This window comes from Microtus pennsylvanicus, chromosome 19, assembly GCF_037038515.1.
Source record: "Microtus pennsylvanicus isolate mMicPen1 chromosome 19, mMicPen1.hap1, whole genome shotgun sequence".
Classification (NCBI taxonomy): domain Eukaryota; kingdom Metazoa; phylum Chordata; class Mammalia; order Rodentia; family Cricetidae; genus Microtus; species Microtus pennsylvanicus.
Window position 1 is genome coordinate 39,626,274 of NC_134597.1, and position 25,156 is coordinate 39,651,429.

General features: G+C 41.2%; 1 protein-coding gene across 3 annotated transcripts in view; it reads left to right on the plus strand.

The window, feature by feature from the left end:
* Positions 1-25,156, plus strand: part of Cntnap2 (contactin associated protein 2) — a 2,084,252-nt gene that overhangs the window by 1,545,233 nt on the left and 513,863 nt on the right. For all 3 annotated transcript variants that reach the window (XR_012908553.1, XR_012908554.1, XM_075953824.1), the window contains exon 14: positions 18,254-18,410. Coding sequence is in view for 1 of the 3 variants with exons in the window: in XM_075953824.1 (XP_075809939.1) it covers positions 18,254-18,410 (157 nt within the window). In the remaining 2 variants the exon portion in view is untranslated. The remainder of the gene's footprint in view (positions 1-18,253; positions 18,411-25,156) is intronic.

The following is a 25,156-nucleotide window of genomic DNA, read 5'->3' on the forward strand; positions in this document are numbered from 1 at the left end:
TAGCTGTCTTTTTACTGTCTTGATAGAAACAGGTTTGTAAGGCAATATGATAATATATAATACAACACAGCACTGCAGCAATCATCCACTGTTCCGGCTACAGCTTACCAAAAAGGGCATGGGTGCAGAGCAGCCCTGGGAATGGAACTGAACACAGGTTTCAGAGATATGCACTTTCTGCAAACTATGCTGCCTTGAATATTTACACTTGATAGCCCACTGTTTTTAAGTCCTTCTCCTGTGTCTGTGTCCACACCATCCTCTTCTACACAGATTTCTTCTCATTCTTGGGCTTCTGTTACCTCAAAGTGGCTGAATATTGATGTAAATGCTGATCACGTTTCTTCATTACTGGACAGAGTGCCTCTCCACTGGGAGGCTGTTGGAGTAGTGGGCATGGCAGCTCTTGTAGGACAGATTTTTCATTGCATTACTGGTGAGGAAGCATTGATGCAGCAGGGCACCTTATAAAAGTTTTCAGTTTGTACCTAAGAAAGTAGAACCAGACCCTACTGAGGTCCACTGACACCTCTATTTTACCTTTTGTAAAACAGAGCTGAATAATTCTTTTCAAATCAACACCTCCTTTGAAACTAAAAATTCTTTCTAAATAATCCTACTTAGCTAACCTGGAATGCAAGACAGGCAGCTGATCTGTCTGGTCACCCAGTCCTATTATGGGATGTTTATCTCCATCTCTAGTGTGTAGCATGACACGCTGCATCTCTATTGCTACATTCATAGAAATGTCCCTCTGCTTCCATTCTTCTTTCCCTTTTGGTAGACCCTACCCCATCAAACAGGTTAGGGTTTCTAGCACCTTTAAAACCTAGGTAAGATCTCAGTAGACTTCTATAGTAGGTATCTTAGTTAGGGTTTCAATTGCTGTAATAAAACATCCTGACCAAAAGCAACTTGAGAGGAGAGGGTTTATTTCACCTTCTAGCTTGTAAGTTTATCACTGAGTGAAGCCAGAGCAGGAACCTAAGGAAGAAGCATAGAGGTAGGAACTGGAACTGGAGAAGCATTGTTTACTGACTTGTTCCATATGACTTGCTCCGTCTGTTTTCCTATAGCATCCATGACCATGAACTCAAAGGTGCTACTACCCAGAGTGAGTTTGACTCTCCCACATTGAGCATTAACCAAGAATCTGTCCCCCTACAGGCTTGTCCACAGGCCAACCTGGTGGGGACATTTCCCTCTTCCAAAATGACTCTAGCTTGTTTGAGTTGATGTAGAGTAGAATTAAGGAATATAGTGAAGCCCAACTCCACAAACGTTCTTGGGCACATGAAGAGAAATATCCACAGCCCTTTAAAGGTGTGATGGAGCTTGTAATGAAGATCTTGAGAACAAAGCTAAAACAAGAACAAAACCAAGGACTGTACGCCAGTGCTACTGCTGAGCCCCTATCATCTTTACCTTACAGGTTGAGCCCGAATAGGGACCGGCAGCCCTTGCCAAACAAAAAATTGTATTTAAAATCTCTTGCTGGAAAGCAGATTCCAAGGGACTGGACTCTCAGCAAAAGATGGGGAAAACAAAACTGGAAACTGGAAACCCACTTTTCCAAAGATAATAGCACAGGAATTTGACAACATGAAATTTTGCTCAGAGAAAAACAAGGAAATTATCCCTTTGAACAACAAAAATGGCTACATACACAAGTCCCTTCCACTCCCCAATAAAAGACACGGAAGTGGAAAGGAGATCATTTGGGGGGAAACATAGGTAAGGAGGAGTGAGAGGAATATAAGAGTGGTGATTGGATGTGATCACAATAAATTTTACACATGTCTGAAATTGCCACAAAAATATTAATAATAAAAGCAAGATCTGATATATGCTTATAACTAATATCACCCTATTTGGATACTGAGAAAAATTCAAACTGAATTATGCTTTAAAGATGTTGCAGGTTGGAAATATCCTCAGGCATCTGATAAAAGCAAATGCAAAACATCCCACAGGCTTACCCATGCAGCAAGACCTCAAAGAATTCCACGGATATGTCTCCACGAAACATAACCTCAGAGAGACACTAATCATGAGATGTTTGGGGAAGCAAGATACCATAATTCTGAATCAACAGAAAGAGCTAATAGCAATTTTAGCCCTTCAAATATTTCAGATAGTAAAATTATTACACCAGAATGTCTTCCTTTTAGAAAGAGGAAACTGAATATGGTTAAGCAAAATGCTGTGGGAAGTTATGAGTAGCATTTGGAAAGAAGGGGGTTAGAGTTATAAATATGGATGAAACTGAAAGTTTATGGTAGAGATAAATAGCAGTTGTCACCTATCCAAAGCAGGAATAGTGAAAGGAAGCAGGCATCTAAAGACATCTTCCAGTAATCATCCAGGCATTCAAATGTAAAAGGGAGACAAGGAGCAAGCAGATGAAATTGGCTCTTTCTTACACATCTCTCACTGGAGTTCTGGATAAAATGGAATGAAGGATGTATGGCTTGATGTTAGGATCCATGCATGAAAACTCACCAGAACTGAAGAAAATATGTCATTGCAGGTTTAGATGAAGGAGCCACAATGATCCCAAACATGAGAGAATATCCCTATCAGAGAGAAAGCACAGATTGTCTATGAAATAAAGAAAGTAGTCTGCCCATTGTCTTTTTAATTATGGACACCTAAAATACTTGAAAAATGGTTGTAAGAAAATAATGATAAAAATACTACCAGAAACAATAGATGATAGATAGATAGATAGATAGATAGATAGATAGATAGATAGATAGATAGATAGATAGATAGATAGATGATAGACACATAAATTATAAATAAAACATAAAAATGTTTTTAAACATGAAGTGTTTACAGAAGCACTATCACCATAGCCAAGATATGAAATCAAACAAAGTACTTACCAGTAGATGAATGGGTAGAGAAAATGTGATATGTAGTCTTGGTAGAACACTATACAACCTTTCAAAATAGGGATATTATATCTTTACATCAGCATGAATGAACCTGAGGTCATTAAGTTTAGTGAAACATGCCAGACATTGAAAGACAAGTACCACATAACAACATTTACATAAAGACATTTGAAATGTTGCCCTCATTGAAGTAGAGAGTTGAATGGTAACAACCACAGGGTAGAGTGGTTGAGATGAGAGGGAAATATTGTCAAAGCATATGCAAGGTTACATAGGAGGAAAGCATTCAAGAGATCTACTGTACAATTCAGTTAATATGTTATAGTAAGAAAACCACTGAAAATATGTAAATATGGTAAGAAAGTATAGTAATACAAGTGTCAGTTAGGTCAGTTGAGCCACACCACAGTGGCTACATGTACTAAAACATTATGTTGCATGTGATAAACGTGTAAAATTTCTACTTGCAACTTGAAAGTTAAAATAATCTTAAAAGGCAAATTAGGCAACCTATTTCTCATTCTTTTAGGCAATATCAGTTTGTTACCAAAAACATAATGATAGCAATACAAGGGGAAATTACAGCCCATTGGTACTGATGCACAGAGTCACAAAATTTTTAAGCCAAGTACAAAGCCTCTCTCTTCTTATATGCATATTATATGTGAGTGTATGTGTGTGTCATATACAATATCATAGTTTCTGACATTATCAGAAAATATGTATAAATGCTACAAGTGAAAAAAATTGAGACCAACAAACCATTGAACAAAATCACTAACAATAATAATTTTAAAAATCTTAGTAGATGGTTAGTAGACACAAGCTCCCTTAGACATGAAAATGAACTATTTTGTGTTAAGAGGCATCAACATCAAAACTTAATCATTCACAGGATTTTCCTTAAGATTTGGAAGCCCGGAAACCTTCAAGGCGAGTTAGGTTAGCACTGAAAATTAGGTCATAGCCACTGTGTTAGGACATGAAGGATGTGAAAATACAGAAGCTGGAAACAAGGCAATAGGCTAGCATTAACAACAGTAAATAGATGCAAACGGTTGTTTTATATACTTATTTGCATATATGCAAATATATATAACAATAATAAAAAAAAGTGGCCCTGAATTTGAGATAGTGTGGGAGAAGTGGGGAGATATAAGAAAAGAGAGAGGAAGAAACGGAGGGTAGAAAATGATGTATTTTATGTAAAGTTTTAAATGTTATTAATAACTTCCAGAATTATAAATCTTCCAACATTTTCAATGAAAAATAAAATAATACACTCTATTTAAAAAAAATAATTAAGAGGAACAAAAAGAATCAAATTGAAGCCTGCACTGTTCATAGTTTGTGTCCAGAGCCCTGGGATGTAAAGAAACAAACCAGGCTCCAGAGGGTCCGTGATGCCAGTGATCGTCACCAAAGCTAACTTCACAAACCAGGCTCCAGAGGGTCCGTGATGCCAGTGATCGTCAAAGCTAACTTCACAAACCAGGCTCCAGAGGGTCCGTGATGCCAGTGATCGTCAAAGCTAACTTCACAAACCAGGCTCCTGAGGGTGCGTGATGCCAGTGATCGTCACCAAAGCTAACTTCACAAACCAGGCTCCAGAGGGTCCGTGATGCCAGTGATCGTCAAAGCTAACTTCACAAACCAGGCTCCTGAGGGTCCGTGATGCCAGTGATCGTCACCAAAGCTAACTTCACTTGGAGTGACTTGGCCCATCCTGCTCACTTAAAGCCAACCCAGAATTATAAACCCCCATCAAATCTGTCGCTTGATTTCATTCCAATTAATCTAATTCATTTGAATAGGATTCAAATGATTGAATTCAACTGTAGCAAATTTTTGCTCAGTGAAATTGGTCTATGATTAAGTTCAATTCAATAAAATAAATTTAAATATTATCTAGTAAAATTAATTCTTAATTAATTAACATTTCAATTCAGGTCCAATCTGAACTTCCATTCTATATTTCTAAATTTGGCCATGATCTAATCAATAAGATAAAGCAAAATCCAATGTAATTCTGAAAGATACAACCTTAAGCTAATCAACTTCATTCATTTCTAGTCTCCCCTAATCAGATGAGTTTAGAGGCATTCAATCACGGGGAGAAAAAAATGTTCACCTTTAAATAATCAAATTGAAGGTTTATATCAGATGTTTAAAATGATGTGTTTTCCCCACTGTCTGCAATATAACTCTACAGAACATTGCTAGATTTTTTCTTTTGTTTAATCTTTATCTGAACATAGACTGGCATAGAATTACTTGGTTGGAAAACAAAAGAGAATATTATTATACAGCTCAATACACTGACTTCTCAAAAAAATTATAGGGTGCTTGAAATGACACACTTTTACATCTAAGATAATACCAAGACGTGTGATTTCTTTTTTACTTTTATAAAGTGTTTAATTTAACCAGTAAAATATAGCTATTTTATTGCAGGATCATGATTATAAAATTTAAAATTAAAAGGTAATAGCAATACTATGCTTAAAATATGAATTAAATGAAGGTTCCTCTATAATAAATATGAACATCTCTTTTTTTAAGTATAATTTACTTTTTATAGATTCTTTGTGGAACATGCATCATGGTCCCCCTCCCTTCCCATCTGCTCTCTGCCTTGCACCCCCAAGGATAAAACAAAATAAAATTCAAAAGAAAAGAAGGAAAAAATCTTGTCATGGAAGCTATAGTGTGACATAGTCTATATATTTTTTTATTTAATTGAAATTTTACATACCAATCCCAGTTCCCATTCCCTCTCCTCTTCCCGCTCCCTCTTTCTGCCCCTTTCCCTGACCCTCCACTCCTCAGAGAGGGTAAAGCTTCCCGTGGAGAGTCAACAAAGTCTAGCACACCCCTTTGAGGCAGGACCAAGGCCCTCCCCCACTATATCTAGACTGAGCAAGGTATCCCTCAAAGAGAATGAGTCCCAAAAAGAAAGTTCAAGCAGTAGGGATAAATCCTGGCCACGGCCTACAGACTATCCCTGGCATACAACTGTAGCCCACATTCAGAGGCCTAATTTGGTCCTATGCTGGTTCCCCTGCTGTCAATCTGGAGTCGGTGAGCTCCCCTTAGCTTAGGAAAGCTGTTTCTGTGGGTTTCCCCATCTTGGTCTCAACCTCTTTGCTGTATTATTGCTCTTCCCTCTCTTCCCAGTGCTTTGCTGTGGATCTCTGTATCTGTTTCCATCAATTGCTGGATGAAGGTTCTATGATGACAATTAAGGTAGCCATAAACCTGTTTGCAGGAGAGTGTCAATTCAGTCAACCTCTTCACTATTGCTTAGGGTCTTAGTCGGGGTCATCCTTGTAGATTCCTGGGAATTTTCTGAGTGCTAGGTTTCTTGCTAACCCCATAATTGCTCACTCAATCAAGATATCTCTTCCCTTGCTCTCTCTCTCTGTCCTTCCTCCATCTTAACCATCCGGTTCCCTCATGTTCTCCCCCTTCCCCTTTATCCTCCTCCCCTTCCATCCTCCACACCCCCTCCTCCATGCTTCCAGTTTTCTCAGATCTTGTCTATTTCCCTTTCCCAGGGGGATCCATATATGTTTCTGTTTGGGTTCTTCTTGTTACCTAGCTTCTCTGGGGCTGTGGGCTAAATGCCAGTTATTCTTTGCTTTATGTCTAATATCCACTTATGAGTGAGCACATATCTTATTTGCCTTTCTGGGTTCGGGTTACCTCATATAGGATTTTTTTCTAGTTCCAGCCATTTGCATGCAAATTTCAAGATGTCATTGTTTTTTTACCACTGAGTAGTACTATATTGTACACATTTTCTTTATCCATTTTTTGGTTGGGGGACATCTAGGTCGTTTTGATGTTCTTGCTATTACAAATGATGCTGCTGTGAACATAGCTGAGCAAATGTCCTTATAGTATGATTGAGCATCCTTTGCGTATATGCCCGAGTGGTATTGCTAAGTCTTGATGTAGGTTGATTCTTAATTTTCTGAGAAACTGCCATACTGATTTCCAAAGTGACTGTACAAGTTTGCATTCTTACCAGCAATGGGGGAGTATTCCCCTTACTCTGCATTCTCTCTAGCAGAAGCTATCATTGGTAATTTTTATCTTAGCTATTCTGACTGGTGTAAGATGGTATCTCAGAGTTGTTTTGATTTGCATTTTTCTTATGGTTAAGGATGTTGAGCAATTCCTTAAGAGTCTTTTGGTCATTTGAGATTCTTCTGATGAGAATTCTTTGTTTATATCTGTACCCCATTTTTTAATTGGGTTATTTGGTATTTTGATGTCTAGTTTCTTGAGTTCTTTGTATAATTTGGAGAACAGTTCCATGTCTGATGTAGGGTTGGTGAAGATCATTTCCCATTTAGTAGAATGTCTTTTTATGTTATTGACTGTGCCCTTTGCCTTGCAGAAGCTTCTCAGTTTCAGAAGGTTCCATTTATTTATTGTTGCTCTCAGTGTCTGTGTTTCTGGTATTACATTTAGGTGGTCTCCTGTTCATGTCCTCTCCAAGTCAACATATTGCAGACTTGTCTGGTAAAAAATTCCCACAGGTAATCAATGACAGTCTCAATATTTTCCTTTGAGCTTGCCACAGCCTTACCCTGTAGGCCAGAGAATCTACATTGTTTAATGGAATCCTGACAAAATGGAAACCCTTTACTGCCTCTCTACCTTACCTTCCATCAGTGTTGGGGGAGGGGAGACACTATTAACTAGAAGTGATTGCTCCACATCTTCACTACTTAGGCCATTTGCTTCTATAGGAATTTTGAGACATGGGCTCTATAGTCCAGTTTTTTTAAGTGAATGTATTGAGAAAAACAAACTCCACATTATCAATGAAGACTGACCAACTCTAACTGAGAAAACTAGACTTAGTGGTGAGTTCCCACTTTCGCTTCCCGGGATCAGTAGGTCCCCTCTATCCCCTTTAGTGTGGGGTCCTAAATTCCTTGTGGTCAGTTCCCACTTTCGCTTCCCGGGATCAGTAGGTCCCCTCTATCCCCTTTAGTGTAGGGTCCTAAATTCCTTGTGGTCAGTTCCCACTTTCGCTTCCCGGGATCAGTAGGTCCCCTCTATCCCCTTTAGTGTGGGGTCCTAAATTCCTTGTGGTCAGTTCCCACTTTCGCTTCCCAGGATCAGTAGGTCCCCTCTATCCCCTTTAGTGTGGGGTCCTAAATTCCTTGTGGTCAGTTCCCACTTTCGCTTCCCGGGATCAGTAGGTCCCCTCTATCCCCTTTAGTGTGGGGTCCTAAATTCATTGTGGTCAGTTCCCACTTTTGCTTCCCAGGATCAGTAGGTCCCCTTTATCCCCTTTAGTGTGGGGTCCTAAATTCCTTGTGGTCAGTTCCCACTTTCGCTTCCCGGGATCAGTAGGTCCCCTCTATCCCCTTTAGTGTGGGGTCCTAAATTCCTTGTGGTCAGTTCCCACTTTCGCTTCCCGGGATCAGTAGGTCCCCTCTATCCCCTTTAGTGTGGGGTCCTAAATTCCTTGTGGTCAGTTCCCACTTTTGCTTCCCGGGATCAGTGGTCCCCTCTATGCCCTTTAGTGTGGGGTCCTAAATTCCTTGTGGTCAGTTCCCACTTTCGCTTCCCGGGATCAGTAGGTCCCCTCTATCCCCTTTAGTGTGGGGTCCTAAATTCCTTTTGGTCAGTTCCCACTTTTGCTTCCCGGGATCAGTGGTCCCCTCTATGCCCTTTAGTGTGGGGTCCTAAATTCCTTGTGGTCAGTTCCCACTTTCGCTTCCCGGGATCAGTAGGTCCCCTGTATCCCCTTTAGTGTGGGGTCCTAAATTCCTTGTGGTCAGTTCCCACTGTCGCTTTCCGGGATCAGTGGGTCCCCTCTATCCCCTTTAGTGTGGGGTCCTAAATTCCTTGTGGTCAGTTCCCACTTTCGCTTCCCGGGATCAGTAGGTCCCCTCTATCCCCTTTAGTGTGGGGTCCTAAATTCCTTGTGGTCAGTTCCCACTGTCGCTTCCCAGGATCAGTAGGTCCCCTTTATCCCCTTTAGTGTGGGTCCTAAATTCCTTGTGGTCAGTTCCCACTTTCGCTTCCCGGGATCAGTAGGTCCCCTTTATCCCCTTTAGTGTGGGGTCCTAAATTCCTTGTGGTCAGTTCCCACTGTCGCTTTCCGGGATCAGTGGGTCCCCTCTATCCCCTTTAGTGTGGGGTCCTAAATTCCTTGTGGTCAGTTCCCACTTTCGCTTCCCGGGATCAGTAGGTCCCCTCTATCCCCTTTAGTGTGGGGTCCTAAATTCCTTGTGGTCAGTTCCCACTGTCGCTTCCCAGGATCAGTAGGTCCCCTTTATCCCCTTTAGTGTGGGGTCCTAAATTCCTTGTGGTCAGTTCCCACTTTCGCTTCCCGGGATCAGTAGGTCCCCTTTATCCCCTTTAGTGTGGGGTCCTAAATTCCTTGTGGTCAGTTCCCACTTTCGCTTCCCGGGATCAGTAGGTCCCCTCTATCCCCTTTAGTGTGGGGTCCTAAATTCCTTGTGGTCAGTTCCCACTTTAGCTTCCTGGGATCAGTAGGTCCCCTTTATCCCCTTTAGTGTGGGGTCCTAAATTCCTTGTGGTCAGTTCCCACTTTCGCTTCCCGGGATCAGTAGGTCCCCTCTATCCCCTTTAGTGTGGGGTCCTAAATTCCTTGTGGTCAGTTCCCACTTTCGCTTCCCGGGATCAGTAGGTCCCCTCTGTCCCCTTTAGTGTGCGGTCCTAAAAACTTGTGGTCAGTTCCCACTTTCGCTTCCCGGGATCAGTAGGTCCCCTCTATCCCCTTTAGTGTGGGGTCCTAAATTCCTTGTGGTCAGTTCCCACTTTCGCTTCCCGGGATCAGTAGGTCCCCTCTATCCCCTTTAGTGTGGGGTCCTAAATTCCTTGTGGTCAGTTCCCACTTTTGCTTCCCGGGATCAGTAGGTCCCCTCTATGCCCTTTAGTGTGGGGTCCTAAATTCCTTGTGGTCATTTCCCACTTCCGCTTTTCGGGATCAGTGGGTCCCCTCTATCCCCTTTAGTGTGGGGTCCTAAATTCCTTGGACTATGCACATTTCAAACTGTAGCGAAAGGAAACTCTAGCCTAATCTTGGAAGCATTAGCTGTCCGATTATCTGAAAAAGAATAATCTGGTAGCTAACTTGCCTCAAAAGTTTCACCCTGATCCTCCAGGGAGGAGCTTGTGACTTGAACTCTCCCATCTCTCCTCTTTAGGTCAACAGCTTTAGAAGGGAGGTGCTCCCTCGCATCAGGATGTTCTGTATGCACAAGAGATCAGTTCAGGTGTCTGTAACTAGTTAGCATATTATTTGTCACTTGATTGCTGCAATGAGATAAAAGTAGTTGGTGCTATTCACTAAGGAGGTGGAAGAGCAGGACCTAGGCAATGCAGTGATTAAAATGGAAGAAAGGAGGGCCTCAGAGAGCAAAATCTGAGTTACTTAGGAGGAGCGTGCCTGAGAGGATAGATTAGTTAGTTACTGTGCCTTCCTGTCCAGTCATGACCACTGTTCATGTTTGTCTATCCCATTACAGTATGGGAAATCTGAATATATACAATAAAAAAGTCTTTTAAAGGATTGAATCCTGCCATATCACTAGAGGCCTTGAACTTTTATAGTATACCAAAACAGATTGGCTGCAAAGGAGCTACCATAAGGGGGCACTAAATGCCAAGGTGTTTTGGGCAAGTTAAAGCTGTTCTGTTTTCTCTTGCTAAAATGTTTCTTGTGGGCATTTAGGTTGTTTCCAGGTTCTGGTGGTGACAAACAGTGCTTCAATGAACATAGTTGAGCACATGTCCTTGTGGCATAAGTGCGCATCCTTTGGGTATATAGCCAAAAGTGGTATTACTGGATCTTGAGGTAGGTTGTTTCCTAATTTTCTGAGAAATCACCATACTGATATCCAAAGGGGTTGTACCGGCTTGCATTCCTACCAGCAATGCAGAAGTGTTCCCTTTTCCCCACAACCTCTCCAGCATAAGTTGTCATCAGTGTTTACTGGATTTTGAGGTAGGTTGTTTCCTAATTTTCTGAGAAATCACCATACTGAAATCCAAAGGGGTTATACCGGCTTGCATTCCTACCAGCAATGCAGAAGTGTTCCCTTTTCCCCACAACCTCTCCAGCATAAGTTGTCATCAGTGTTTTGGATCTTGGAAACTCTTACAGATGTAAGATGGAATCTCAGAGTTGTTTTGATTTGCATTTCTCTGATGGTTAAGGATATTGAGCATTTTCTTAAGTGTCTTTCCACCATTTTAGATTCCTCTGTTGAGAGTTCTCTGTTTAGGTCTGTACACCATTTTTTATTGAGCTATTTGTTCTTTTGATGACCAATTTCTTGAGTTCTTTGTATATTTTGGAGATCAGCTAAATGTCTCTCAACTGCAAAATAGATAAGAAAAATGTGGTACATATACACAATGGAGTACTACACAGCAGAAAAAAATAACGACATCTTGAAATTTGCAGGCCAATGGTTGGATCTAGAAAACATCATATTGAGTGATGTAACCCAGACCCAGAATGATAAATATCATATGTACTCACTTATAAATGGGTTTTAGACATAAAGCAAAGAAAAACCAGCTTACATTTCACAATCCCAGAGAATCTAGACAGCAATGAGAACCTTAAGAGTGACATACATGGATCTAATTTACATGAAAAGTAGAAAAAGACAAGATCTCCTGAGTAAATTGGGAGTATGGAGACCATGGGAGAGAGTGGAAGGGAGGGGAGGAGAGAAAAACATATAGCTCAATAAAAACAATAAAAATTAAATTTAAAAAGTCTCCCGTGAGTCCATAAATAATCTGGAAATAGTTAAACATTTAGGGAACTATGAAGTTTTGGGGTATTGCTTTGCATATCTTCTAGAAGTGGACGAATGAAACTCATTAGATGTCCCAGACACAAACTTGAGTCTTGTTTGAGCACATGTCTACTTAGTAGTTAAGCAGCCTGGTAAGTTACACATAGCACAGACTCCGGAAAACCCGTGTACAGACTGCATTTTCTGGTGTCTCCATGCATTGGCTCGGGCACTTCCGCAACAATTTGTTATTAGCGAGAATGGTAGTCCTAAGTAGACTAAAGTCTTTAAGTGCCCTCTTTCTCTCTCTCTAGCTTCATCCAGCTCATAAGAAACTCTCTGCTGTGATGTAATTTGATCTGAAGTGGATTCAAACAGCAGAGTGATTAGACTTCATTCCATCCCTTCCTGCCTGATTTAATTCACTGTGCCTCACCTTGACAACCTAGTGTCTCACTAACCTAGAATGTGGCATCTGAGTACAGTGACTCACCTACGTGACACAGTTAACTAGAATCTTCACAGACAAGTCTCTGAACTCTTGGATAATTTATTTCATTTCTTACCACTTCATATTCTTGTCTTTTAAAAAGTCTTTTCACTTTGATTGCCTTTAACTATTTTCCCCCCAAAGCCAATTAATAGGTAAGTAATGGTTTGTAAAGGAAAAAAATAGCATTTCATTAGGATAGCACTGGAATTAAGCAGTTCTTTGCTCAAAGAGAAAATTGAATCACTCTTCCCTTGCTAAATATGAAATATATACAAAATTAATGATTTATTTTTGTTATTGTGATTTAAAACCAAATTAGCTGATATGAATAACAAAACGCTCAATTTCCTTTTTGCCCAGGAATTGGTTTGTCTTATTGCCAATTTGTTTGTTGGTTTGCTCATGCCAAAAGTCATGTGCTTTGTGGGGACTTAATTTATTCTTCTTGGAAAGAGAATGCAGTAATATCAACTTTGCATTTTCCTCACCTGAAGCATTAGTTATCCAGTCAGAAGTACTGTGGTTTGAGCAACAGAGAAGGGAAAAGAGGCTTGCTAGCCAAGTCCCTCTCATACTCTCCCCTGACCCCTGGTATGCCGCTTCATTCAGGCTCAACAGAGGAAATACCACTATAGAACTTTCTCTTTGTATCCTGCTGTCCAGTAAGACTCGTTCCTTTCGTTGAAATGAGGCTCTTCCTTACAAAACTGGGGGTGGGAGGGAGAGGCAGTTGCTAAAATGCTTACCCTGCAAGCATGCAAATATGAATTTGGTCCCCAGAACAAATTTCACTCAAGAACAGTTAGGCAGGACAGGAATCCTAGTGCTAGGAAGCTGGAAACCCTGGGATGCTTGCTAGCTAGCTTCCAGGATGAGTTTGGGGCTAGCGAGAGACCTTGACATGATGCAAGCTTCCATGATGAGTTCAGGGCTAGTGAGAGATCTTGACTCAAATAAGATGTGAACACCTACAGAATGGCACCCAAATTTGGATACAGATGTACACACAGGCACAAATACAGGCATGTAAAATGCACATCCACCTACAGAACCACACAACTCTCTCTCTCTCTCTCTCTCTCTCTCTCTCTCTCTCTCTCTCTCTCTCTCTCTCTCTCTCTCTCTCTCTCTCTCTTCTACTGGTACAGAGCCAGACTTTTATGCAGACCTGAGAGTTCTTGCTGTGCATCTAAAGCAAACCTGACAATGAAACTTCCTTTCCCCAGTGTCTGGGCAGCCCCCGCAGACGCTGTCAGGAGCCAGCTGTCCCTCTTCTTCCACTCTCATAGTCTCCTTCCAAAGGTGCAGCTGAACGCTATCTTGCTCCTTTTGTTGACATTGTTCTGATTTTCACAAAGAATATTGAACCATAGCTCTTGGGTCATGTGAGTTTCTATAATTGTCTGAAACGACAAGAAAGACACGGTGTGGAGTTGTTTCAATTGGCCGCTGGAAAAAGTAGACATGAAACTGAGGGTCTCAGGTATAGAATTCTTTTCCTAAGCGTTTTTGGCATGGACTGAATAAGTTGTTCCTCTTGGTTGGTCTATTAACTCCACTTCTATTTGGGTCTATTTTATCCCTGCCCCCCAGCCAGAAAGTATTGCACCTCTTAATTTTCTAAAACAATGACACTAACCAAAATTTACTGGGGGAGAAACCATTTATCATTAGTCAGCTAAACAATGAAATACTCAAATTGGATTCGATAGCTAAGGAAGTAAAGTTTCTTATCTGGCTAGGGTGAAGTTTGACCCATGTGCCTTTTGCAAGTCAGCCCAGTACTATCTACCTTTTCCTGCTTCCTGCTGTCAACACAAAAACCACAGCTTTCTTCTTAAAGGGAATAAAAGATAGTTTATGCTGGAGTCATTGTGAGTGACCAGGGCTTTGAAACACAGATTTGGGTTACCCCAATTTCCATGTCCCAATGTGGAAGCAGTTTTATGAAGTTTTTATAGTTTGACAGAAATAAGGCGAATTTAAAAAGGATTTGTGGGTACATGAGAGAGGCAGGTACATCATGAGCGAAGCCTTTCTTGTAAACCTAAGATGCTATCTGAGGACATACTTGGCTTGTGGATTGGTAGTCCTGGTTGCCTAATATGTCAATAGATTCTAAAATGTTTGATCTGTTGTCACAAGGCGTTGGTTTTGACTCAGTGGATGGCATGGAATGGCTAGTCCAGAGAGCCAGAACTAAGACCAACATAAGCCTGTGGACCTGCAATGTTCCAACCTCTCCACAGTACTGAAATTCTCATCAGACAATGGATCTCTGCAGGCAGATTTCTTCAGCAGTTCCCGTGCACAGCCAACACAGTATCTTCTCAGAGTCCCCTTTCCACTGTCACACAGCCAGAGACAGACTCCAGAAGACCTGTGACAGCTCAAAGGACAAATAACCTGCACGTTTCCTGGGATAGATTAGATAGTTCCCATAAAGCACACTTTGCAAACCTTTAAAAAAAGGAACTGGACGTTACAGAAGGAAAACAATTTTGTATCATGGGCCATGGCTTTGACATTAGGAAGTGTCAAAACTCTGGTACTTTCCGCTGACCCTGACAGAAAGAGAAGAGACCCTGAAGCAAAATCATTTGAGTACAGAGTTCAAAACAAAATGGCTTCTCTGCTGAGACAGGGCCCCTCTAGGGAGGATACAGCTGCAGATTGGCCCCTCAGATCAGAAAGTTGGCTTCTCTTTCCCTTTGAAACAGAAGGGAAATCTTTCTCTATCAGATACCTACCAAATCAAGTTCTTAAGTTTCCCATAATGATCATAATATGGAAAACAGTAAGCTTTCTAAATTAAGAGAAATCTGGGTACTTATATGGAACAGAACACCCACCTCGTTCCTTTTCGAGTTAGAGTGTTGATTCCCTCAGGACTCAGAGCATGACTCTGAATCCAGAACCACTTTCAGTGGCTTTAAACAGCCTGCATTTTAACAAATCTGCTCTTGAGGAAAACTGTACAGCATCCCACTTGGTATCACAGAAGTATGTTCATTACAGCATCATGATGACTATGATATTATTTACCTAGATGTTGCGATTACCCAGTCGGTAACTGAAGAACAAGGCTTTCCCACGTCTTCCTTCAGAGCACTGACAGACACAAGTGTGCATGTACTTAGTGTCCTAAAAGGACAGGTGGAGGTAGATTCTTATAATGGAATTTCACCCACAGGCCCAGAGATTTTAATGGATTCCCTCTTTGGCTTACTGGCTGGCCCTATCTCCATTAATTTTGTCATTCCTAATTTATTCTAAGGTCCATCTGTCCTCTTAGCATATCCCCAAAATTCTTCCACATTCTTACCTCTTGTAGATTTTTCCTTCCTTTTCAAGAATAGTGTTATTTCAGTATAGAAGCAATAAAATAGGATAAAGACTGACAGGAAGAGAAAGCAGAAAGGAAATTGCATTGTACACAGACATGCATGCTGAATGCAATTGTGTCAGGATCCTAAAAGAGCAAAATCAGAGAATCAAAGAGAATGGATGTCAGTGGCACTAGGAATAGAGGAAACAGAACTATTGCTAATAAATAAAAGTTTCCATTAAACAAGGGGAATGGGTTCTAGAACATTTCTGGATAGCACCGTAGTTAAGACTAGCATGCTGTTTCAAACACTCAGACACTTTGTTAAGAAAGGAGGATTCATCCTGAGTGCTCTCAGCACATGAAATGGAAGAAAAAGGCCCCATGGCCAGCATCTTCTCAGTCCCTCTTCTCATCCTTTCTGCCTCCAGGCTGTTCTTGCTGGCATTCTCTTAGAGTAGATTCATTTTCCTTCCACTTCTCTGGCAGCCTCCTGTGGAATTCCAGCACCATTTGTGATGCTGTTGTAGTCTTAAAGATCCCACGGGTATCTCTGCCTCTCCCAGTATTTTCCAGCTTGCCCTGATGGATGCTGAAACAAGACTTTCAGCTCAGGAAATGCTTCTGGGGCTGGATGTCTGCATCTGATTGCCTGGAGGATGTGCCAGACTTGTCATCTTATTTTTCAACTTTTGTTGAACTGAAAATGTCTTCCTGTAGACAGATGCTGTTCGTTCATTTCCTGGCTGTCCAGCCCCAAATAATCACACAGAAACTGTATTAATTATAACACTTGGCCTATTAGCTCAGGCTTCTTCTTAACTAACTCTTAGATCTAAAATTAATCCATTTCTATTAATCTGTTTATTGGCTTGAGGCTGTAACTTACTGATAACGGTCCAGCATCTGTCTCCTTCAACAGCTACATGGTGTCTCTTTGACTCTGCCCCCCCCCTCTGTTCTGATTTCCCACCTGGCTTTACTCTGCTAAGTCATTGGCCAAAACAATTTCTTTGTTAACCAATGGTAATAAAACATATTCACAGCATACAGAGGGGAATCCCACATCATCTCCCCCAATAGAGCATGCTAGTATTCTCTTAGTTTCCTAGACCAGAAGCCCAGAGTGTGTTCACAGTGCCTCCTAACCCCCTCCTCTCCTAAGTTCCATCTACTCCAGCTATCCCAGATGCTTTCTGTTTTCTTTATCCTCTCCTAGTTTCACATTATTAATTATCTCTTCCATTATCAAGAGACCTTAAAGCCTCTCCTCCCTGATATCATCACATAGAAATTCATCTTTTATCTTACTCTATATTGTTAAAACCCAAATTGAACAGTAATGATTCCCTGACCCAAATCCTCCTGTGGCCTCCTATTATTTCAGGATAAAGTTCAGGCTTCATAAGCTGGAGGACAGTAGCCCTAAAAGGCAAGAAGTAGTCAGTGTGAAACAATTTCTCCTTTGGACAAAGATTTTCCAGCTCAGCCCTCATTTGCTATCTAATACTGTGTTTTGCTGCTACACTCCCCAACTCTTCTCCCCAGCCCTACTTAGTACCACATGGTTGCTTCTGCATACACACTGCATATAAAACTCTTCTGTATGAACTGTTGCTTACTGTTCCCTTTATATAGAACTCCTTTCTGCTTATGTTTCAGTTCACTTAGATCAAATCAACCTACGAGACACAGCTCAGAGAAAGCATTCACCATGTCCTTTACCTCACACCCCCTCCCACGCTCACAGCATTCATACATCTGTCTCCTCATTCCCTGCAACCTGCATTTCTCCTCTGTTGTTCTTCTGTTTAGCACATAATCAGAACACAAAGAGTTTTGATGACCAGCTAAAGGGATAAATAAATGAATGGAATGGATAGGGGATTTGGATCCGGGAGTTCCTGCACATCCCAACATCTGTAGACAAGATACTCAGATTCCTTGTATCACATGGGGTAACACTTTCTATAACCTATGTACCCACATCTTCACCAATATGTTGCATCATCTCTAGATTAACTTTATAGCTAATGTAAGGTAAACGCTGTGTAAATAGTTCTTGCACACTGTAACTGAAGGAATCACTATGAGAGGTCTGCGTATGTTTGTTTTGGTTCCCAGCTTGCTGATTGTGTGGACATAGAAGCTATGGACACAGAGAGATGACTTCATAACAGCTAGTGTGGTATGATATGGTGTCAGACTTTTGATGTGAGGCATAAATCTCCTGGCTAATAAAAGAAGGATTTAGCCTTTCTAGACCGAAGCTCTTTATAAATAAAACTAAGAAGCCAAACTTAAGACATGGCAAAGCCCACACTTAACTCTAGCCATCTTTTATCTCCATACTTCTATCAGTTCTCAGAAGAGCAAAATCATCTATGGAGTTAGCTGTATATTGCAGAATGGTTCATATGCCTTCAATGCAGCCTGACGCCATCTAGAATTCCCATTCCCTGAATTAATACCTAAGTTATAGAAGCTTGAATGTCAAAGCTTTTGTCCACTGAGATGTATGAAGAGAGAGAAGAAACTTGAACTTTGACGTTCTGTCTGATGTTTTAATTAAATGTTCCTACTATTAAACTAATTTTACGTTAAAAATGGGCATGTGGCATTCAGTCTATCAGAAACTGCTATAGTTCCTAAGATGAGAGAACAAGGGTAAGATTATAAGGATGCAATTTAGGCCCTTCTCTAACTGTGCTTTTCCTTTTCCTTGCAGATGGAAGTCCTTACACGTGGTGGGTTGGCAAAGCCAATGAGAAGCACTACTACTGGGGAGGCTCAGAGCCTGGGATTCAGAAGTGTGCCTGCGGCATCGAGCGCAACTGCACAGACCCCAAGTACTACTGCAACTGTGATGCGGACTACAAGCAGTGGTGAGTGCCCCGGAGTGCAGCCTCCCTGAGTCTGCGTGTCAGGAGGGCTAATAAGAGGGAAGTCTGGGAAGGTGTTAACGTGAGAAGATAATCGGGGAGAAATGTGGGGAGCTAACTCAGTGGACAACTGTCAGGAGTACCTCGGCAATACAAAAGCAGAGTGAGGTCAGCGCGACAAGGGTGCACATTGGGAAGCTGGCTGACACATAATTGATGTGTTCATATTCCATTCCGAGAGGAAAATAATGAGTCATGTTTGCAGCGCTGATTTACATTATAGCATGTGCCCTGCAAGGATGGAGGGCAGAATGCAAGGTGCAGATACCTGAGGGAAGAAAAAAGAGAGGAGGCAAATGTCTGCAGAAGGCTTTCAGCTCCCAGGATGTTTGCTTTAGCACATAGACCAGAAACAAAATGAGGAAGGAAAAGGAAGGAAAGGGAAAGGATTCTTTGTTCTCCTTGTCCCCAAGTGCCTGCCTGTCTCCTTTGTCATCATACGCCGAATTGTTTATAACCCTGATACAAAACTGATACAAATCAGTCCAAGAAAGATCTATTTGGGATTGTTTTCATCCCTCCACTGGCTTTTGTCTGCTTTACAGTGAGTGACTATGACAGTGTCCATCACAGATAAAGATAGAATTAGCTGTACTTCTCTGGGAAAAGAAGAGAGGGCCAGGCTTATCTGGAAGAATATAAACCAGAAGAAAAAGCCTAGCCCACCTCCACCAGGTCAGACAGTGTTGGAGCCTCCTGCCCATTCCTGCTCTGCATAGCTACAGGAAGCAGGACCCTGAATCTCTCTGGTAACCAAGCCTAGGTTCCTCAAGTCCACCTGGAGTTACCATCTGTAAGAATGACTTACAAAATAAATTCTTTCTACCTGTTACTCAATAACTAATTTTTTTTCTAATTCTTAAAATACAAAAATGATAGGATTTTCAGGCAGGAGGCCTACAGACTTAACAATGATTTTATTTCTTTTAGTAAATAAAAACAAATATATATTGTATATATATATACATACATGTGTATATACAGGATATATATGTGTATATATGATATACGATAGACATATATCCTATATATACACGCATACATGTATGTGTATATATATCCTATTTATTTCACTAACTTAGAATCTATGCGGTTACTAATTTCAAACATAAGTAGTTATCATTATGTTCTATTTTTTAAGATCACTTGTGTGTAGAATTATCAGAGGATAGAAAAAGGGATCAGATCTCCTAGAGCTGAAGCTAGAGGCAGTTATAACCCATCCATTTCAGGTGTTGGCAATTGAACCTGGATCCTCTGCAAGAAGAGCAAGTGTTCCCAAACCACTGGGCAATCTCTCCAGTCCCTCTTTATGTTTTATCTGTGGCTGGTTGTGAAAGAAAAACTCTAATAGCTAATTTTCAGCTGTGCCTGAAGAGCACATCTATACTTACACATACACATGCTGCAGTACTGGAAGCTGAAAATGGGAAGCGCATGGGCGGGCAGGTCAATCTTTCTTTCATTCTGTCAGCCCATCCATCTGTTGTGTAGTCAGCAAATATCACTTGAAAAGTTACATAACAGAGATTCTGCCAGGTACTGGGGATGAAACAGCAAGTGGTACCAACAGGAAACTCTGCCCTGACTCATTTGTACTTTGTACTGGTTATATGTCAGCAGGCTTAGAAGACTCTCTCATCCACTTGTCTCTTCTGCTCTAATTCCCGGGCACTTCAGGAGGTTGACTTGGCACAGCCAGAATCCTGCTACCATCATCGCTATTCAATTCTTCTTCCCCTACCTCACAGGAGCATGGAAAAAGGCAGTGGGAGGAAAATCTAGGGCATGCCTCCAAGTAAAGCTCCTTGTTTCTAGATATCATGCTGTGTGCAACAGGACGATTGACAATAGAACATGCCCTTCATCCACAGGCAACTTACTAACCAGTTGTAGAAAAAGGCCTAGACATGTGGCCGCCAAAACAGAGTCTGCTTGGAAGAAGATGTGTAGGATAGAACTTCCTAGGGGGAGAAATTTCAACACTTGCTGAGAGAAAGAAGGAAAGAGTCAAGAATGTCCTCAGAGAAAGTGGCATGCTCAAACGAGAAGTAGGGGTTGTCTGGTTTGATGTTCTTGAAGGGGAAGCATAAATGAGTAAGACTGTCAGTACAGTGGTAGTATCATGTGACTGGAGCTTAGCCAGGCAGTTCTGTTCAGATTGCCATCAGGAAGTGTGTGACGGAAAGAAGGAATCAGAAAAATTGTACCAAAAAAATGTCTTTTTATTAGTTGCTTTTCTATTAGTGTAATAAAAAAACATGACCAAGGCAACTTACAGAAGGGAGGATTTATTTTGGCTGAAAGTTCCAGAGGGAGAAGAGTCTGTCAGTACAGCAACAAGCAGGCATTGCAGCTGGAAAAGAAAGCTGAGAACTTACATTGTAAACTACAAGCAGGAATCAGAGAGAATGAAACCTCAAAGGCTGCCCACAGTGAGGTACTTCTTTCAAGAAGGTCACACCTCCTAAGCCTCCTCCAACAGCTCCAGCAACTGGGAACCACGTATTCAAATGGCAGAGATGATGGGGAGCATTCTCATTCAACCACCACAGTCCTTAAAAACTATCAAGGGCTTTGAGGCACAGGTTAAAAGGACCATTGAGAATGACAGGGTATGTATGAGAGTTTGGGAGTGGGTAGCTACCGAGGCCTGGTGTTTATCACCATGAGAGAAAAAGAGGAGTCCATGTAGGCTTGCTATTTGCACTCCTAGAAATGGCGGGGTAGCAAGCCGTAGAGACCAAGTAGTCTGAGTGGACTCAGAAACAATGAGTTCAGCTTTAGGAATATTAAAAGGGATCAAGTAACCTAATATCTGCAACCAAATCCAGAATGTAGCATTAGTGGGATTTCAGGGAACAAGTATAGACTTTAGAGAAATGCGTTTGCCCCTGAGACCTTCCAAAGAATAAAACTGAATCCAGGTCACAGAACAGAAAACTTTCTATGGTTAAACTTGCTCTATCATTTATGGCACACCTCCTCAACAGGCATTGGATAAACTGTAGTGTTTTCGATACTCAGAGCCCAGATCACTGCTGGTGCCTCGTTCCCTTGTGACTAAATAGCTACTAGGACATCCTTACCACCACTTTGCTTCTGTAGAGTTCACTTAATGACATATAGCATAAGATACTTGTCTTTTGAACAACTTGAAAAATGGAATACATTTATAAAAGAAACTACCAAATGCTCTGTGCCACAGAGATAAAGATTTCAGGCTTAGCCCATTAATACCCTAGGCAAAGGGTCCCTGAGTAGATGCTTTAAAGATCTGAAGTCAGTGGAAGTGTTTCTGGAATCCTCTTTGATAACACTCAGAAGCAGTAGAGAGAACTTGACTTGACGCTGGGCTGCCTTGGGAGATTCTAACCTCCCAACCACCTGATCTGTTGTCAGTATACTAAAAATAAATCACAGCTGAAACACTTACTGTGAAAACGCTTTCTTTAATCTGCATTGATTGGGGGAGGGGAGGGATATGGGAGGTGGTGGAGGGGAGGAGGCAGAAATCTTTAATAAATAAATAAAAAAAGAGGACCCCCAGCACAGCCGGCGGGGACCCACTGGGACCAGAGTGGCAGCAGAGGACACAGGCTGCTGGCGGCGGGAACCGTCCCAGCAGCAGAAGCAGGCTGCAGGGACCGGGCGCAACACCAAGAACAGATCGCCCCACTACAATTAAACCAAAGAGGTAGGCCTTCGGTTCAGGAGGTCCCTGGCAAAGGAGGAGCCGGGTCCTATTCCTGAAGACCTTTCTGAGGGGAGAGAGGGATCTTGGCCCCCCGGCAGGAACCAGGAAACAGAGCAAGGGCATTTTATAAGAGGAGCCCCTGGCCAACAGGGAAACCTGAACCAGTTTTAAAAGACCCCTTAGATAGCATCGATAGGAGGAGATGGGCAGGCGCCAAGGAAAGAATTCACCCAATAATCTGAAAAACAACATGAAAACACCAGAACCCAATGATCTTACAACAGAAGGTCTCCAACACCCTAACACAGAAGAAGTGGAAAAAATTGACTTTATGAACGCAATAGAGTCCCTTAAACAACATGTGAAAAATGCCCTTATAGAAATGGATGAGAAGTATAACCAAAAATTTGAAGAAATGAGTAAATACGTACATAATACCCTGGGAAACCAAGAAAGAACGATCAAACAGGTAATGGAAACAGTTCAAGAATTGAAAACTGAAATGGAAGCAAGGAAGAAAACACAAACTGAGGACCAGCTGGATATGGAAAATCTAGGTCAACGAGCAGAGCCTACAGAAACAAGCATAATCAATAGAATACAAGAAATAGAAGAAAGAATCTCAGATTCTGAGGACACCATAGAGAAAATAAATGCTCTGATCAAAGAAAACTGCAAAGCCAACAAATTCTCATCACAAAACATTCAGGAATTATGGGACACAATAAAAAGACCAAATATAAGAATAATAGGAATAGAAGAAGGAGAAGAGTCACAGCTCAAAGGCCCAGAAAATATTTTGAACAAAATTATGGAAGAAAACTTTCCCAACATAAAGAAAGATATTCCTTTGAATATTCAAGAAGCATACAGAACACCAAACAGACTGGATCAAAGGAAAACATCCCCTCGCCATATAATAATCAAAACACAAAATATACAGGTTAAAGAAAGAATACTAAGAGCTGCAAAGGAAAAAGGCCAAGTAACTTATAAAGGTAAACCGATCAGACTTACACCTGATTTCTCTATGGAAACAATGAAAGCCAGAAGGTCCTGGATAGAAGTACTGCAGAAGCTAAGAGACCATGGATGCAAGCCCAGACTACTATACCCAGCCAAGCTTTCGTTCACTATAAATGGAGAAATCAAGACATTCCAGGATAAAAACAAATTTAAACAATACGTAGCCACGAATCCAGCCCTACAGAAAGTAATAGAAGGAAAACTGCAACCCAAGGAATCCAACATAGCCAACACTGCCTACAATAACTCAGGCATCTAGCGACCCTTCACTGGCACAACTCAAAGAAGGGAGACACACAAATTCTACTTCCAAAAACAATAAGAATATCCGGCGTAAACAACCACTGGTCATTAGTATCACTTAATATTAATGGTCTCAATTCACCTATAAAAAGGCACAGGCTAAGAGATTGGATACGAAAACAGGATCCAACATTCTGCTGTTTGCAAGAAACACATCTCAACCACAAAGACAGGCATCTACTCAGAGTAAAGGGCTGGGAAAAGGTCTTTCAAGCAAATGGTCCTAAGAAAAAAGCAGGTGTGGCCATATTAATTTCTAACAAAACTGACTTCAAACTAAAATCAATCAGAAGAGATCGAGATGGACACTTTATACTCATAACAGGAACAATTTGTCAGGATGACGTCTCAATCCTGAATATTTACGCCCCTAATATAAAAGCACCCACGTATGTAAAAGAAATATTACTAAAACTCAAGGCAGACATCAAACCACACACACTAGTAGTAGGAGACTTCAATACACCTCTCTCAGCAATGGACAGGTCAATCAGACAGAAACCTAATAGAGAAGTAAGAGAACTACTGGAGGTAATGAAGCAAATGGACTTAACAGACATCTATAGAACATTCCACCCAAATAGGAAAGAATATACCTTCTTCTCTGCAGCCCATGGAACCTTCTCGAAAATTGACCACATACTCGGAAACAAAGGAAACCTCCACAGATACAAAAAAATATCAGTGTCCACCTGTGTCTTATCAGATCACCACGGATTAAAGTTAGAATTCAACAACAATCCTACCTCCAGAAAGCCGACAAACTCATGGAAACTGAACAGTCAACTACTGAACCACACCTGGGTCAAGGAAGAAATCAAGAAAGAAATTAAAGTCTTCCTTGAATTTAATGAAAATAAAGGGACAACATACTCAAACCTATGGGACACAATGAAAGCAGTGCTAAGAGGAAAGTTCATAGCACTAAGTGCCCACTTAAAGAAAACAGAGAAAGCATACATCGGAGACTTAACAGCACACCTGAAAGCTTTAGAAAAAAAAGAAGCAGATGCGCCCAGGAGGAGTAGAAGACTGGAAATAATCAAACTGAGGGCGGAAATCAACAAAATAGAAACGCAGAAAACAGTCCAAAGAATCAATGAAACAAAAAGCTGGTTCTTGGAGAAAATCAACAAGATCGACAAACCCCTATCCAAACTAATTAAACGACAGAGAGAGAACACGCAAATAAATAAGATCAGAAATGAAAAGGGGGACATAACCACAGACACAGAGGAAATTCAGAGAATCATTAGATCTTACTACAAAAGCCTATATGCCACAAAACTAGAATGCAAAAGAAATGGACATTTTTTTAGATAAGTACCACATACCAAAGCTAAACCAAGACCAGGTGAACGATTTAAATAGACCTGTTAGTCGCGAAGAGCTAGAAACCGTTATCAAAAATCTACCTTCCAAAAAAAGCCCAGGACCAGATGGTTTCAATGCAGAATTCTACCAGAACTTCCAAGAAGAGCTAATACCTATACTCCTTAATGTATTTCACAATATAGAAACAGAAGAGTCATTGCCAAATTCCTTTTATGAAGCTACAGTTACTCTGATACCAAAACCACACAAAGACCCAACCAAGAAAGAAAATTACAGGCCTATCTCACTCATGAATATCGACGCAAAAATTCTCAATAAAATACTGGCA